The 18,412-nt window shown below is 36.7% G+C and overlaps 1 protein-coding gene across 2 annotated transcripts; it reads left to right on the plus strand.

Annotated features, from left to right (window-relative positions):
* The first annotated feature begins 1,267 nt into the window (after nucleotides 1-1,267).
* Nucleotides 1,268-17,698, plus strand: LOC145961559 (43 kDa receptor-associated protein of the synapse homolog). Of its 2 annotated transcripts, none has more exons than XM_083081896.1 (10): nucleotides 1,268-4,372; nucleotides 8,412-8,631; nucleotides 11,437-11,588; nucleotides 12,794-12,940; nucleotides 13,279-13,438; nucleotides 13,873-14,073; nucleotides 14,485-14,583; nucleotides 15,943-16,149; nucleotides 16,962-17,161; nucleotides 17,333-17,698. In XM_083081896.1, exons 1-10 carry the CDS (start codon nucleotides 4,335-4,337, stop codon nucleotides 17,538-17,540), a joined length of 1,632 nt encoding a protein of 543 aa, XP_082938022.1. In that variant the 5' UTR covers nucleotides 1,268-4,334; the 3' UTR covers nucleotides 17,541-17,698. The 2 variants fall into 2 exon arrangements, with proteins under 2 accessions (XP_082938022.1, XP_082938023.1); XM_083081897.1 differs by having other exon boundaries at nucleotides 1,271-4,372; nucleotides 15,958-16,149.
* The last annotated feature ends 714 nt before the right edge of the window (nucleotides 17,699-18,412 follow it).

Consider the following 18,412-nt stretch of genomic DNA (forward strand, 5'->3'; position numbering starts at 1 on the left):
AGGAGGCTGCGCTACTTTTCCGGAAAGAAGGACTTTTATCGTCGCTTGTACTTAAACGCCGACATCGATGTAGCGGTAGCGTGTGTCGCTAAACGTGCCCGCGGCGTTCCATTAGGCTTTACAACCTTCGAGCAGTAAAACGCCGAGAAAACGTCGTTCGTGTCGCTTGAGAAAGAGACGAGACAGCTGACGCGTCTCGTCGGGGCGTGTCACCGCTCTCCCTTCACCGAGTCCCCGAAGTGCATCCGGAGAGAACATCCGTTTAATCCTACCGGAGATATCGAGATATCGTCCCTCGAGAGATGAGGAAGATTTCCTCCCCCCTCCCCCCCCTTTCGTACGTGTCTCGATGTCCGCACGAAAACGTAGATGGGAAGACCGGGCAAAGTTCATGTTCCAGGACTAACATCGTTTAACAACGACAGATTACAAATTCTCCGAAACTCGATATCGCTCGATTCTCGTTTATATCTCGCCACTTTATCCTTTATCCGCGCTGAAATTCCAAATATACGTATTTCCTTGATCGAACCGTCGTTGATATTAGAAGAATAACAAATTCGAAATGGCGATTTAGCTCTTAATTTACTTGGCTTATAACTAATTAAACTCTTTCACTCGATGAAAAACTGGGATTTTAATCAACCTCGGGGCAAATAGGTTGCTCAAACACAAAAATTTAATTCGCAGGGGGAGTCATTAAGTATTCTCTGGAACGCGAAAGATTGAACCAGCGTCAAAAATTCACGATCGCAATTTCATCTACCGAAAGATACAGCGTTCATCGAAGAAGCGTGTTACATTTAGTTTCATCGCTATGCAATAATCTGACATGTTTGCAGACCCGCTGGTCCAGAATTATTGCCCGCAGATTTCAATCCCGTCAGCGCGACGAAGAGAAACGCGTATCAACATATTCGGCTATGATTCGGCTATGATTCGGTATCGAGATGTAGGTAAAATTTGCCTGTCCGACAAGATTGAGAGGATAAGGGTAGAAAGACGGAGATCAAAAGCGAAATGAAGCCGATGGAGGCGAAACACAGAAGAGCGAGAACGGGAGCGGGAAGAAAGACAGCTGGGGGGTGCAGGAGGGAGGGAGAGAAAGACTTTCGTCGGAGAGCGATTCGCTCGTGATAGAAAGAACCGGAGAGGGGTTGCGATGTAGGATGCGGGGGATGAGAAGGAGAAAGAAAGGGAGAGAGAAGAATGGAGCCGAGGGGGTGGGACGGCGAAACGGCGCTGAGGGTGAAAGAGAGAGAGAGAGAGATAGAGACGGACGTGGCGCGCGGAGAGCGGAGGACAGCGGAAACAGCAGGGGTGGAACATGGGCGAGAGGAGAGAGAGCCCGCCGGAGGGTGGCGGAGAGGATCGGTCGGGTCGTGTGTTGCGGGCTGCTGCGGCTCGGGCGCGACAGTTCTGCTCCGGCCACCGGCGGTGGATTTTCGCGGGAGCCGCGCGGCGTAGAGCTCCTCCGCGAGAGGACCAACCCCGAGAGAGGGTAGGAGGGCGGGAGGGGAAGAGGCACTCTCGATCCGCGCGCCCGTAACCTTCTCGAGCGCGTCGCGGCCTCGGTTGTCCTCGTTGCGACCAGCGAGCGGCCACGGAAACGTGTTTCCGCGCGCGAAGAGAGACGGCGGCAACGGCGGCGGCGGCGGCGGCGACGGTGGTGGTGGTGGTGGTGCTGGTGGTGGTGCTGGTGGACGGCGCCGAAGGACGAGGGATAGCGGCGAAGGGAGGGAAAGAGGGGCAAGGCCGGAACGCGGCTCGAAACGACCGAGACCACCGGACCGGGGGATCAATCGGCGATGGCATGAGGAAACGCCTCGAGGCGCGCACGACCGCTGCTATTGTTTCATCATTAACGAGGCCGAGACGGTCGCGTTACCATCGAGGAACGCGAGCGCGATGAGCGCCCAATTCGAACGTTCACCGTCTCTCGTCTCTTCCTCGGGATCCGATTTATCCTCGCCGCCGCGCGGGACACGCAGACGAGACAAAACGCTTAAACGCGCATCTTAAACGTATGTTATACGAACAAAGGGATTCTACAGAGAGCTTTCTAAGGAAAAGAATAATAAAGCGCGTACGCGTCAAATGTATAAAAGGAAAAGTACGCGCGACAAATGCTAATTGAAAAGAGACTAAACATTGTTGATGAAATTAATTGTTCCAAGATAGATAAGTAAAAGGATCTAGCGACCTCGTGAAGACTTTGCGAGACGATTATTGGAGCGGAGGAAGAATAGCGCGGCGGCGATTTACCGAGTGAACATTCTGCCTGGAATCTCGCGAATTCGCGCTCTCGTCAAGTTAGAGCGGTAGAGTTTGTCGGTAGAGGGGCGGATTCGCCCACCCCCCCATAGAGAGGGAGAAAAAGCGCGCCAGGGGTCACCGACGGTAACTGGGACACCGCGGGTCGACGCGATCCTAGTTTCGGGTACTGCGCGTCCCTTAACCTTTGCGGCTGCTGAACACGCGCGTCGAACATCCAGGTCGGGAAGTTCATCCCTTAAAAGAGATCGGGGGAGGAAAGGAGGTCGAAGTCGTTCCATCGTCGTGTCGACCTCGTAATCGTCAACGTTATTTCGCACTGGCTCACGTAAAACACTAATAAGCGGTGCTATCCAACGTAATGGGTGATAATCGTACACGGTGAACTCTTCCATCCCTATCGTTAATCTCGGAGCAGCGGAAAGGGGATCAAGCGCGATTAAGCTAAACGCACCGCGTTCAACACCGTCCGACACCAACGCTGGGGTATAATTCGGGGCAGCCGATTGTTGTCTCTAAGAGTACAGCAAAAATATTAATGCGTTCGATAACTCATGAAAAAGATGCGTACGCGCACGCATGTACATACGGGTACACACAGACACGCACACAAACGCGGAACAACGCGCGGATCTCTATACTAGATGTATATACATGTTGCAAGTTTATTTAAATGCATTATAGATGTATATATAAATATTATATATGTGTGTTGAACCTTCATAGGTCTAAATCACAACGTTGAAGCGTTTACATAGTATATCACGTTACGCGATTCTCGATAATTCAGCAATTCGAGACTACACGAGAGGAGAGAAAAAGAGAGAGAAAAAGAGAGAAAGAGGTATACATTTTAAGGAAACAGCACTCGCGAAAGAAGTTCTTAAAAATTGTACAACTGAAAGGAAAGAAGAAACGAGGGGGAGAAAAGTTATTTACGGTTACAAAGCAGTGAGAGTGAAAGAGACGAAAATAAAGTACCGTGCGACTCGATCGGTCGTCTCTGTCAACTAGTCGGGAATTCGTACCAATCTACCGATCTATCGATCGGACGATCGAAGAAACTGCCACGAAACATTTGCCAATTACATTAACAAAAAAAAAACAAAGAAAGAGAGAGAGAGAGAAAAGGGAGGAAAGGAGAAGAAAAAAATTTACAAGATTCTCTCGATCATTGTCAATGCGCGCGAAATACTCGCGCGAGTCCACGGTGCTCAATTAGGCGTAATAAGTACAAAGACACGCGGGCCTGCAGAATTATTTTTTTTCGACCGAGGTGTGTGTGTCATCCCCTGTCAACATTAGTGAATAAGCGCATCGAATCTGTCCAAATCCCCCATTGTATAGGTGAGGAACCCAATCCTAAAGACGATCCTATAAAATCTACCTCAACGAACTATCGGCACGCGAAATCTCAAGTCCCACTTTCGAGCATAACTTTCTTGGACAAGAAATAATCGACGAACAATCACCCTTGCGAAATCACTCGTCCAACTGAAAGTTGTAGAAACTTAAAAATCCTCCCTCCTCCTTCTTGCTACTTTTCGCATTCTATCTCTCTTTTCACGCGTGAATCGCGTAAATCGCATAAATCGCAGCTTCGTTGTCGGTTACTCGGGAATTTTCGCGTCGTTCGTATTATTTTTTTTCTCGGAGAGAGAAAGACATGAGCGAAGAAACGCCGGATAAATTCCTAAGATGATCGATATTACAAGCGTTCCCCCACGTTCGGAATCGTTCCTTTGATCATCGATAGAGTTCGATAGAATTGGCGCGATAAAGACAATCGTAACACGCGGTATATCAAGGTATCTGATCCTCGGGATCGATTGGATGCGAACGATCGGGCTGTCAAGTCGGCGCACGTTGTATCGTCGTCGTGCAAAGCCGTCGTTCGCAAAGCAAGGTGGTGATATGCTCCATCTCACGCGGGTGCGCGTACGGGATAATGCTGGTGGTGAGAGATGAGATGATAAACCGCCAGGAAGAGAAAGAGAGAAGAAACAGCTGCACCGCGGGTCGGAGAAGAGAAGCCACCGCGCCAAGAAAGACGCACAGCCATGTCATGGGAGTCTATCTCGTCCAGGGATTACCTCGGGTAAGTATTGTTCATCTTGAAATGTAACACTAGCGAAATTTAGATTAGGAAAATATGTAAGTATTAAGTAAGATAATTAATTTAATTATAATAATTAATTTTAATAATTTTAATAATTAATTTACCATAAGCTGTAATAAATGTGAATTCAAAAATTAATTGATATGAGGCTATATACACCAATAGCATAGCATAGTTTAAGAGATTAGTATTTATATGATTTTTATTTGTATTTATTTAAATGTTTCATTGATTTTTTACATTTTTTATTGTGATAGTTACTTAATTATTGTATGTATGTTAAAATAAGCAATAATTCTTTTATCAAAAAAAAATATGACTGTATATTATATATACTTAGAATGACTTTGCACCAACGCATTGGAATTACTGGACATGTTTGCTTGAAACATTAAAAGAGTTACCATATTTTTCCGGAAGAAATAGAGAATAAATTGTTGGTTTTCCACGCATACATTTACATATCTAGAACAAAAATGAGAAAAATAGGAAAATGCTAAAACCTCTCCGAGTTATAATCCATTGAAGTCGAGTGTTTCCGTTTTTTTTCAGCTTTAAGTAATTTTTCATACAAGAAATTAAAATGCGATATTATGTAACACGAATTTATTATTACATATTTTAATATAGTAGTGTACCTTAAATATTCTAAATTTACAGCTTAATTTTGTAACACAATATCGATACAAAAAAGTACATGAGGAAAATATTTTTTAATGAATAAAAAATTATTATTAGCATTAAAGTTTAACGAAACAGATCACTCTAATGAATATAACAAAAAAGTAATTAAGAAAACCATTTGTTCTATCTGTTTTTGAAATATCATATTTGATATTTCGAGAAATCACTAAAAAAAGGAAGCATAATAATTATTTAAAGTTAATTATTTATAGCATCATAATATATGTATATCAAAAGGTAATAATACCCTATATTTCGATAATGATCGCAACAAGTATAATAATATTATAATTACGAGCTATCACGATCGAATAGATAGGTCACAATGGACGATAATTGCCGTGCAGCTCTCATATGAATATAGTTACGCGAACGTAAAATCGACCCTAAACTCCAGTTTTTTCGTAAAAAACATAAATTTGACAAATGAATTATAATTCAGACTCTATTCTAGCATTTTATTAAACAAAAGTTCGATCGCTCGAATTGTAATTTATTGTAATATTGTAAATACCCGATTTATTTAGACGTTCTGAATAGTGCGCCTACAAAAGTAAATTCTGCAACATGTAATCGAGACTGAGAAGAATTCCATTTCATTATTACGATCATAAATCTCAAGATTACATATATAATTATACATGTTTTTCCCCCCAATTTTTCGATTATTACGACATTAAGCAAGGCTGCTTAGGGAAAAGGGAAAATGTACGATAAGGGGGTAGGTTGCCAGAGCAGATATGCCGTGTATTTCGTTGATCGACCTCGACGCGCGAAAGAGCCAGGGGATGGTTCGATTTTCCACTTAGAATCGCAACGCCGTACCGTATCTCGTAGCTCGTAAATGGGTCAGCAAAAGAGGTCGCAGGTGCCTCGCCCACCTAGCGAACGTGGTGGGAAAGCGATAGAGTGTCGTATACTCTTCGCTTTACACAATACGCAGACTTGTATACGTACACGGAGGAAGAGAGAGAGAGAAAGGCACAAGTGCGTGTGCGCGCGCGCAGGCACGCGACTGTTTTGGGGAAAACTTTAACGAGGATGGGGAGTGTGTAATTTGCGATGAGGCGCGATTCGCCCCCGTGGGGCTTCCATCAAGCGTCAGGCACGAGATAGTTTTCTTTCGCAATCGATTACTTTAATTAATCGTAGCGTCTCGAACGTGATTAATTCTTTCAACTCGAATGCTCACTTCTCGGCAGGGGAGAGTAAGTTATTTTTCATGGATCCCTCGACGCGCTAAATGTTTTAATTTAATTTGTCAAACAAATTATTATAACCACAAAATATAATGATACGCTCATTTATAAGAGAGGTTGTCTCTTTGGAATAAATTTGAAAAACGGACAAAGCATAATAACGTTGATTAATGTTCTCGTTGAAACAATGCTGAATCTAAAACAATGTGAAAAAAATAATTTGCTCGGTATTCCAGTTTACAAAAGAAGACCGAGACATAGTTGGTGAGAGGACGAGTCGGTCTCTAGTAGTTGAGAGTTTTGCGGTATCTAGGTGCAGAATCGAAAAAAAAGGAATATGAGTAAATTTCAGTTTTCTCGGAAATAGAGCAACGGTCGCACTGCGGTAGGAGAAGAGTAGATAGGTAAGAATTCATGATTCTACACAAGGTGTCCCAGACATACATATCATCTTTTAATGAAAAACGCTGTAATAGATTTTTTTTAATATAAAAGTAATAAAAAATAATTTTTGTAATAAACAGTGCGAAAAATGGTTGACTTTTTAAGGAATTCAATTGTAATTACACAAATAGGTAATAAAAACTTCATTGTTATTTAATTTCTTATAAACGCATTTTTAACGATATCTATTCCAAAGCTCGATAAATATATCAAATTATACTTAATAAGAGAGTTTTGCCTTAAAACACAATGTGTTCATAAAATTTTCATCACACAAGAGATTAAAAAATTTGATTTAAATATACATAAGCGAAAACTGCTGCGGTAAAATGGTAGGTATGGGATACCCTGTATATATCTTGTAACTTCCATAATGCGCAGTTTGCAAACTCAACCTCCGGGATGGCAGCCAAAAGCGGTTTATCTCGGCGTGTTCTCCTTCCGTTCGTCCTAGAAATAAATTAAGAATTTGTACATATATGTGTGTGTGTGTGTGTATGTGTGGAACCTGCAGGAGGTCAGTTGCCCGCATCCATCATCTAACACAGACGTTTGACGTGAGTTCGCAAGATATTGACCAGAAAGGGGATGGTTTTCATCTAAAATTATGATTTAATCATTTTACCGAATAGAATAGAAAATACAAAATGTTAGTAATCTTGAAAAAAATGTTTGATAATACCATTTTAAAGATTACACTCTAATCATATTATTTGTTAACGTCCTTTAACTTGAATTGCTAAAAAATAATTTTAACTTAAATATACACAGTATATGCAATATTAATTTATAAAATTAAGAAATGAATGAATAACCACTTTGCATTTTTTGCGAGAAATTCCCAAGAAACATATATATTAAAGGAAGCATAGCATTTCATAGCACGTACATTTCAAATGTATCACGTTTCCCTTTTATCACAAGATAATATTAAAGTTCTCTTTTATACTTGTAATTTTACATAGCATACTAATTTACTTTATAAGCTTGTATCGTACTCTCGCGAGTATCGAAAAGAGATTACCGTCCCACTTTGTTATATACCACAGGTATAAATCACACTCAGGCGAGAGAACCATTTTGGAATTTCTATAGAACTTAAGCGATCAATGTTGTGAAAATATCGAATCGCGCTCGGTTACGTCTTCTTTAAATTCCTCTCATTGGATTTCACTGCAGGCATGAAATTCCGCGAATGTTCGAATCGAGTACTCTTAAATAGGCAGAGGTAATAATCATCGTTCAATATTCAAACATGAAGTTAAAACAATTGCCTAGACATTTGTATATGATGTAAAGCACAATAACTTCTTATACTATTAAAATCGTGCAAAAGATTGTATCAATTAAAAATTGTCAACCAGAATAATTTTGATACCATTGGATATAAATTGCGAGTATTATAATATTTTTTAATAATATAAATTAATATTAAATATTTGTTATATTTTACTAATATTTGTGAAACAAATAGTTAATACTTTTAAAAGAATTTTAAACGAAAATCAACTGTACGATTGTATCAAATTTATTTTTTTGAAAATCGAATCAGACATGAAGGATCAAATGATTAAAGTGTCCAGTAATTTAATTGTACGATTTAGCTCACACACACACACACACATAAAGGATTAGTATACTTTATATCAATATGTATACATTTAATGATGTAGATTATCGAATGTTTGCAGCGGATCGGCGAGTCATCAGCTCTCGGCGACCGCGCTGCTGGGTAGCCCTGATGGATCGAGACATCCACTCGACGTCTGCGAGTTCACCGAAGAGGATTACCGGCACCAAAATGGTAATGGTAGTAATGGCCATTACCAAAACAGTAGATCGGGCGCTGGTATATGGGAATGTCTCATAGGTTGCAGGAGACGGTTTGATCAACAATTAGCCCGAAGAAGGGTAAGTCCCACAACATACATATACCCGCTCTTCCTAAGCCTCTTGGGGGAAATTGAAATGAGTTGATTTGAATTTAACAAAGATAATACGTTCGATACTCAAGAATCTTATTATAAAATTACAAAAAAAATTCCGAACGCATAATTCTGTTGAATAGATATTTATATATTTTTATATTTATATATTTTTATTGATAAATTAATATATTTCAGCTTAATTATTACATTTAATATAATTAATGTAATTAATCGATATAATATTTATGTTATAAATAATATAATATTTATGTTATAAATAATATAATATTTATGTTATAAATAATATAATATTTATGTTATAAATAATATAATATTTATGTTATAAATATTATATGAATTTAAAAAGATAGATAAAAATATAAAATATGTAAAATACGAAAAATATAAAAATATAGAAATATCTACTCAACAAAATTATGCGTTCGGAATTTCTTTTATCTATTAGGATGCGACTGATGAAACAAAGTATTACAGAGATGAGACAGATATAATATCCCAATAACTTATTACGTTCTAAGAGATTTTACTGCACGTTTCTCATTTCTATTCAGATATTAATTTATTAATAAAGTTCTTACTCTTCGAAATGCACGTGCCAAATGTTATCTCGTAATCGCGATCATAATTTTAGACAAACACTGTGCTTAGAAGCGAAATTGGCTGCGCGCCACAATAACACTCTTACCAAGTAATATATATTAATGGTCCTGCAAATTAATTTAATCAACCAATTCTTTAAATCGGGCGCCGGACGTCGAACCGGTTTAACATTCTCAAAGCGATCGGAGAAACGCTAATATATCAAAGCACGAGCAACGGTATCTGATGGTTGCCTCTCGAGCAACGACGATAAGACATGACGTCTGCATAACGAAGCATATTTCGCGGACGAGCAGCACGCTTTATCGGTCACTGTCAAGTTCACGATGTGCATGCTACGATGGCAGCTACGGTCACGCTATCCACTAAAACGTACTGTATCTAGGTGTTTATCGTTTCGGGTGCGAAACTTATGATTTCGCATTACGCACCCGACAGTTTATCCACGACATCCTCTTTAAACAGCGACAGACATAATTTATACCCTTGCGTCTTCGTCGGAGCGACACCATAACTCAATCGAGTTTCGATTTTGGCGAGATGATTTCGAGAGACATAAAGTTTATTGTATTGTTGATTCGCAGAAAAATCATCAGAATAAATCTTCTCTTTTTTTAGCCTTTTACACAAAATACGACTGCGAGAGAGATCAATATTGCCGTATTTACTTACTTTTCAGTTATTGAAAAAATCTGCTGATTCCTATTATAATGAACTGTAGACGTCTTGACAAAAGATTAATCACACGTCTCGAGGCTAAGTTCTATTTTCTCTCGTATTATATTAATGATTATAGTCTGAGGTTTATTTACACGCAATCTCGCATGCAACGTTCGGTTTTCGTTGACATAATACTATTAATACCATTGCTCTCTAAGCAAATTATATTTCTTAATGTTCCCTTCCTGACAACATCACCTTATTTTGTTATAATAAATATAATATAAGCGATAATATCACAAACATTTCTCTCTCTCTCTCTTCCCCGCTCCATTAAAATTTTAATACAGATAGAAATTATCTCGCACACATATATACCTGGATACATTTTTATGCCTTAAAATGTTATTTATATTTTATCATAAAATTTAATCTGCTACACACAAACACACACACACACATATATACAATAGGGACAAAGTTCATGGTCAAATCGATATGACCTTCTACCCCTGCATCATATTATCTACGCCAAGGCTTAATGCTGCGTGATAAAGACAACATCAACATCGTGACCTCTTCCTTTTAAAATCATCTGTCATCTAACGTCTGTTTGACAAGATATATAATCAAACTGTTACGTTAACATAAATTTATCCAGCACACACAAGTAACAATTTTAAGTAAATCAAGTTTAAAATGCAAAGTTATATACGTATGTTACTGCATTTTAACTATGTAATTTGGTGAATTTCAATTTTGCGAGTTATTATGCATCGTCATCTAATTAAACTACTAATCAAATAATGATTTAAAAGGCACAAAGAAAGTTTGGGGAATTTAATCGCTTATTTTGTAACTCATTTAAATTCCGCCTAATTTGTAACATCTTTCTGACTTTGTGAAAAGAAAATGCAAAATTAATTATTTTCTCATCTCAAACACGAAATCATATTGAATTTCATAAAATTCCATACAACAAGCTTTACATGCACACACACAATATATAACTATCGTTTTATAATTACCTTCTATTAAAATATTGCTGTACTATATTAATAGCGTGATTTCCTCTTTGACTCGCACACGCGCTCTTGAACATTGCATTTTCGCTCGAGAGGGCTGGGAACTCAATTTCAAGGTTGATCGTGTCGTAAACTCTACTGTTGATTACGAGGAAGTACGCGGATATCGAATAATAAATAGTCCAGGATACAAGGGCGTGTGCAATCGGCGGAAATTCAAGGAGACTCGCGAAGGTAACGAGATGTCAAGACGCGTGACGTAAATTTCATGCATGAATAATTTAAAGAAGAGCGATAAGTGTCATTAATAAAATTTATTATATATCTCATTTACCCTCGTCTCGTCTTTAACGTCGTTGCACGCCCTGCTATCTTATTTAAAGAGAGATTCATGTCACATCCTGTGACACGAATCTGTACGTGCGATAAATTGGACACAGTAAAGTGTGCGCACACGTATCGTGTTATTTCGTGTGTCCCAGGTGGAGCAGGGTTTGAAACTGTACCGGGCTCATAAACAGCAGGCCGCGGTCAGGAAATGGAGAGGCGCCTTGAAGAGCATCAGGCATCGCGAGGATAAATTCGCCCTCCTCGGATATCTGTATCAGGCGTACATGGATTGGGGCAAATACAGGTGGATTATATATGTATAATATTTGCAAGCTACATAATATATGTGTATACTTCTTTTTTCTTGGTCGCAATCGTTTTCTTCTCGCGTGTGTATTTAAAAAGTGAAGCAAGTCGAATTACCCTGTAAGGGTTATTAAAAGTAATCTAGAGGAAAGTAGAACGCGCGCGCGAAACGAGGTAAACAGGTCAAGTTATGTGTACTTGTTTAACTTTGCTAAAGAAATATTATATAAGTGTATTATATACAATGTATCTTACTAAAGTTTAATATCTTTATTATGAATGTCCACACGACTAATATAGTATAAGCGAATCTTCTTCTTGAAATTTTTCAAACAATTAAACCTCATATATTTGGGTTGTTTTGAATATTATTTCTCGAAAGGGGAACTCTTGAAAAAATTATTAAAATTTTAAATGTCTTGAAAAAATCGTGAATATCTAAGAAAGCTTTTCTTTTTTACATATATCTGAGTATATTAAATATATTTTCTGAAACATTCAAGATTCTGAAAAATAAAATTATTATCAAGAGAAAAAGTATATATTTCATTTATACAAAAACAAGATCTTGAAATTTATTAAATTTGTCTTTTTTTTTCTTAATTATACTTTCTGAATTATACTTACTTTAGAAAAATTTTTTCATTGTATTGATATTAAGATACTTATTGCGACACTAATAAGTATATTTATTTTCAAACTTTGCAATATTTTAGGAGATTTTTTTTTCTATTTATATATGCATAGATTTTGGTAATTTGTACGATCATAATTAAATCAAATAGAATTATAATATAATTATATTATGTAAATATAATATAATTATATTATGTAAATGTGTCTCTTATGATTAACCACGAAATCTATTAAACATCTTTCTAGAAAAATATGAATTTTTTTCTATATGACATTTTATATTATATTATGTTACTGTATTATAAATGTAATATTAATTTCTCTACAACTTTTAAATTATTCAAGATTTTCAATCATTCCTAGGCTTCAAAGAATATTTAAAATAATTGAAGATTTTCATTGTATATTCGAAATGATCTGATTTTTAATCCGATTTTTAATTGCTACGCTAAAACATTGACAAGATAATTAAATGTCAGCTTTGTACTCTCACATTTCTCTAAAAAAATATTACTCTTCGATAATAATTCCGCGATTCTTGCATCGCCGCGATTTTTCTCTTTTTAGGGACAGCATCGAATTCGGGAACAAGCAATTATGCATCTCGGAGGAGCTGGATTCACCAAACATGCGGGCAGAAGCATATTTGAACTTGGCTAGGGCACACGAGAGATTGGGTGCTTTGGACAGAGCGTTAGATTACGCCCGGCACAGGTTCGAGAGCCTCCTTCATTCATTACATAATCTATAAAAATGACGTAATATAAACCTTCGAAAGTAGTTAAAAACGTAACCCATATCCGCGATTAATTTTTCCCCGAAATATATAATTAGTTGATTAATAGATATGTACAAATCGGAATTGTACCTAATCGTATCTCTGAGGTCGATTTCTTGCAAAAATCTCAAGTTTAAGAAAAATTAATCAAATTGATCGATAATTGATAGACGAATATCCTGCTGTGTGTTGATAATAAAATTTTATTATTATTAGACACTCTGCATATATGTATCGTGCTATAATTAATATCCATAATTTTGCATTCTCGCAGCTTGTATAATGAGTGCGATCAGTGCGCTACTGCTGGATTAGTTCACTTAACCGTAGGCAGAGTCCACTTGGAGTTAGCGGGATTCTGCAAAGCCCTGGAAGCGTTTCAAAGAGCCCACAAAATTGCCCACTCCATTCAAGATCCCTCCTTAGAGCTGCAGGTAATTAGGTTCCTTTGTCCATTGCTTTTCTTTCTCACAACGAGTATAATATAAGCGCGCGCATTATTACCGTGATGCTTTGTTAATTAACAGACAGAATTAATCACCTTGGTCTAATCCCCTAAATTACTTAAACCCACTTGACATTTGTTTGAAGACATTCGAAAAAATTTTTCCTGCGATTATATTAATATCCCAAGAATTACGTGAAATAAAATGATTTTTTTTTTTTGATAGAATGACTTTGCAACTACATTTTTTCTTTTCTGTTTTATTGAGTATTGAAAGGCAAAGTCAATGCAATTAAAAAAGAAATAACAAAAATATCGAATCGATTTACTCCTTCTCTTTTCCGTCTGATTTAAGTTCGATTATCTGTCCGTCTCTATCTATTGTGTATCACCTACTCTGATTAAGTTCCGTTTAATTTTCAGGTGTACGTCGGCCTGTCGGAACTTTTTTGCAGATTACAGGACGCGGACAAGAGCGCGAGATACGCCGCGAGAGCTTACGATCTCTCGAGAAGTTTACAACTGGGAGATTTGAATTCGCGTCATCACCGAGCAGCGTTATTACAAATGGCCGCGGCGCTTAGAAAAAAAGGAGAATTGGGCGATGCTCACGATTACTGTTCGGTAAAGTTTGGGCCAAGGGATTTTTCGATGGGAAAACTTGGTCGGTTTGAATTAAAGATACGAAATCATCGCGAATCGTCTTCAGTCTCCTCAAAGCGAGATTTAAAGCGAAATGTCTTATTCTATATTTGACATATATTTTTCTTGTCTTCTTCCAAAAATATTATGAACTTTTTTTCAAAAGTATGTCTTTAATGTCTCGATTTTTTTCCCTCTTAATTGCGCGACTTTACTTCTATTTCGTCGAATATCTCTTCAAATTTCTCCGAGAGAAAATGCTCCGAATATGGACCACGTAAGAGAGTCGTAATTCCGTAATTTATCGAGGATATTTCACGGAGAAAATTGTAATGACCGATCAATACCGCAATAATATGATCTAATAGATTATATGAACTATTATTTACACAGGAAGCGACTCGGCTGTCGTTGGTTTCCGGCGACCAAGCCAGTTACGCCCGCAGCATCCGTATCATGGGAGACATTTACAGAAAGAAATCCGACATAAATGTAAGTAATCCATAATCATTTGAATTGTCTTGCGTTTTTTCTTAGCTTTCATGTAATTTTTTCTATTGTATAATCTCTCATATTTTCACACCATTAATATATCGCGTATCTATATATTAATCGTAAATTTAATTTATATATATCAATGCAATTCTCTTTCTCATATATGTTTAATTGGAAAGCGCGATTGACAGTGACGTTCGAGGACGACAAAAGCCTTTTTTCTCTCTTTGATTATATTCATATAAAGTGACTTAAAAAAGCATACGGTATAGAAAATAAAGCCAATATATTTACTTGCACATATTGTACAATATTTATACAGATAAATCTTTTTTTATGGGGCGTTCGTGGCAAGTGTTACGATGCTATCAAAACCATTCACAGTCTCATTGTATGTTCTAACATTGTTAGAGGCATTGTCATCGATGATGAAAAAAAAACGCCATAACTGGAGCGTTTCTTTGCATGTCACGCACGTTACAAAAGCAATTTTTAGCGTTGTGTCACGCTTGCAACGCATATCGCTTTCATTTTATTTCGTCGCTACGAAACTCTTTGCGAGCCCTTGTTAAAAAGCAATAAAATTTTTTGTGTAAAATCCGTCCGTTTATTTTGAAATGGGGCAAAATATTGAAAGATGGTATTTCCTTTATAAAATTAAGATTTTAAAATGATCTAAAAAAAGAAGAATATATGTAATATCATATAATTTAAATATAATTTAAATTTGAAGAGTTTTAAATTCACATAGATTTTCATTTACGTAAATTCTTAACGATAAATATCCAATTTATAATTTCGCATTCATTAGAAATTCATTATTTATAGAATTATATATTTTGATGTCTATTATTAAAATTAATAATAGACATCAAAAATATTTAAATGAAGATTATAAAATAATAATCTATAACTCTCTCTAAAATAATCTTCTACATTACTGCATATTTGGGATTACAAATTTAATCAAAAGCGATTTCAATAACCGGAATGCCTATGATCAAATAATTTATAAAATTATACATTATCATGTTTATATACATCCACATTACACATATATTAAATTTGTATCTGCTCCTATTTGCGTACATGATAAAATATTGTAACACGTATCAAAGACATTCCGATGTAGAACGAGCTTCGTTTGCGCAATAGCTTCATTTGCTGCTTGCACGGATGCACAAGTGCATGATTGCATTTCCGCAGGCGATAAAAAAAAAAAGAAATGTATTACGCTTGTCAAATTTAAATCTGTCTTTTAGTTGGCGACCGCGCGATGCACACATAATTAGCCTTTAGTTCATGCATCGCGCACGCCAGTTCTTACGTCAGAACGATAACATCGGTGAGATAAAGATGGACATATTGCAGAAAGCTTTCCGACAGTACGAGAGTGCGATGGGCTCGGCGGCAGCGACCGGCGATCGACTGTGCCAAATGGAAGCGATGGACGGGGCGGCGAGATGCCTGGAGGCTCTCAGGCTCCAGCACAAGATATGCAACTGCCGGCCCCTCGAATTCAATACCAGACTCCTGGAAGTGGCGGGATCGGTCGGCGCCAAGGTAAACTGCCAATATACATTCGCTGATCATGCTTCGTATCGTTTCAGAGAGGAGGAGGGAGCGAAAGAGATGAAAAGGGGACGAAGAAGAGAATGAGAGGGAACAATGCGATGTACTGTGAAATCAATTCCCTTTCTTCCGTCAGACGTGAGAACTTGGATGTTCCTCCCTTTTCTTTTCTCCAGTCTTCGGAGATCGAAACTTGAAATAAATGCGAAAAAGTTTTTCCCTCGTCGAGTATTTCGAACGAATTGGAAAGTTGATTTCTTTGATTTTAAGAATTGCCCTGACATGGAGATGCATACATCTGGTGATTGACTCAGCAAATTTCGAATAAAAAAAATAAATGGAAAGTACTACCCCAGTTTGGAAAACTGTAGTACTTTCCACAATTCTCTACGAAACTACGATTTATTTTTTTATTTTTATATTTACGATTTTTTTTATTCAAATACTACAGTGGGCTACTATTTGAATTAAGATGTTACTACTAATACTATTCATAGTTTATCAGTCTATCATGCTTTTTTGTACACGTTAAATCAAGAATACTACTAAAAAAACTTTAAATGTTTCTCTAAAAAGAAAAAGAGAGAGAAATATAAAAAGAAAAGAGAATTAAAATATAATAAATTATAATATTAATATAAAATATTAATATAAAATATACTATATAAAATATAATATACTGTATATAATTAATATAATATACTATAATATTACATTCTAATATCACTGATAACATTTTGCACACGATTCTTCATATGAAATACATATTTAGAATAAGATTACAAAGATTCGATTGCTTGCAGCTCTTGGTGCGGACAGTCAGGTCCAGACTGTCGCGGATTTACGGATCTTTGGGAGATGAAGAACAAAAAGGGCACCACGAGAGATTAGCGATCGCGATGGAGGAAGATCTAGAATTGCGATGCGGAAGCTGTAACGAACCCTTTGGTTTGGAAGCCGATTCTCTGGAGGCATTACCCTGCTCTCATATATTACATGCTCGGTAGGATGCTTCGGAGATCTCGACAACTATTTTTTTTTAATGATAGATGAATTAAAAAGCCCAAGTTGTGTGACAATTATAATGTGTCAAATATAATGCTGAGTAAATTGCCGTGCGATTCTTTCGGAATAATATTTCTCCTGCCCTTATTTTTCCCTGTAACGTTTGCAGATGCGCGTACGACATCCTGAAGAGACGCGACAAGAAGAAGAAGCGTTTATGTCCCGACTGCCACAAATCTGTCAGTTCACGGCTGTACCTGCATTGCGAGGATCCACACGGCATGAATACGTTAAATCATAGTTCCTTGAGCCTGGCGTCGTTGAGGGCCAGCAGCCTAGCAACACTTGAGGACTGTCACGCGACGAGTAGCGTTTAAAATAACAACAATGGGATTTCTCGTTTATTTTAACGCGTTGGTATCCGCATGCGATTAGAGATAATTTTAAGAATCATAATTCGGCAAGTAAAAAAAAAGTCAACGGAAAGTAGTACGATGCAAAAAGATTTAATGGCAATAAAAAGTGCACGCCTCGACCCACACTCGAATATTACACTTTTCCTCCTCCCCTTCCCAGCGCGAATCTTTGCATGGAATAATAATTTAAAAAATTAGAAGCGACATTATTTTATCGATACTCTTGATGCTTGTTGTTGTTCTACAAGACAATTTGTTATCAATCTTCTATTCTTAGTTTTGTTATTAATTATTATTTATTAACCATTACATTAATTATTATTAATTTATAATTATGTTATTATAGGCATTTATGCGAAATGCTGTTATAAATCTGTAGGGGTAGATTTTTACATTTTTAAACATTTTAAATATAGTACGTATGATCGTAGAAAATTGATATAATTAATTATCGATTTATTACATTTCTTCTTTCTTTGTTTATTAAATTTTAGCTGCTAGAATGCTGTTTAATGATTACAGTAAAATTATTATCTTCAAGATCTTTAATGGCTTTCTGGAAATCCCTTATCAAAAATCTAATTTGAATTTTTAATCTGTTAGCTATCTTTTGGAAATTACACATATATTTATTTTCGTTTATATCAAAAATTCAAATATTGAAACGATTTAAAGAGAGATTACATTCACACACACTCTTAATAATAAAATATATTAACTTTAATTATAAATTTAATATTAATATATTAATCATAATTATAAAATATATTAAGTAATAATTATAAAATATATTAATTAAATAATTAAATATAATAATCACTAAGAATAAAATA

The sequence above is a fragment of the Camponotus vicinus genome, unplaced genomic scaffold, assembly GCF_025532165.1.
Source record: "Camponotus vicinus isolate PSW18456_S1 unplaced genomic scaffold, iyCamVici1.0 SCAF_11, whole genome shotgun sequence".
NCBI classification, from domain to species: Eukaryota; Metazoa; Arthropoda; class Insecta; order Hymenoptera; family Formicidae; genus Camponotus; species Camponotus vicinus.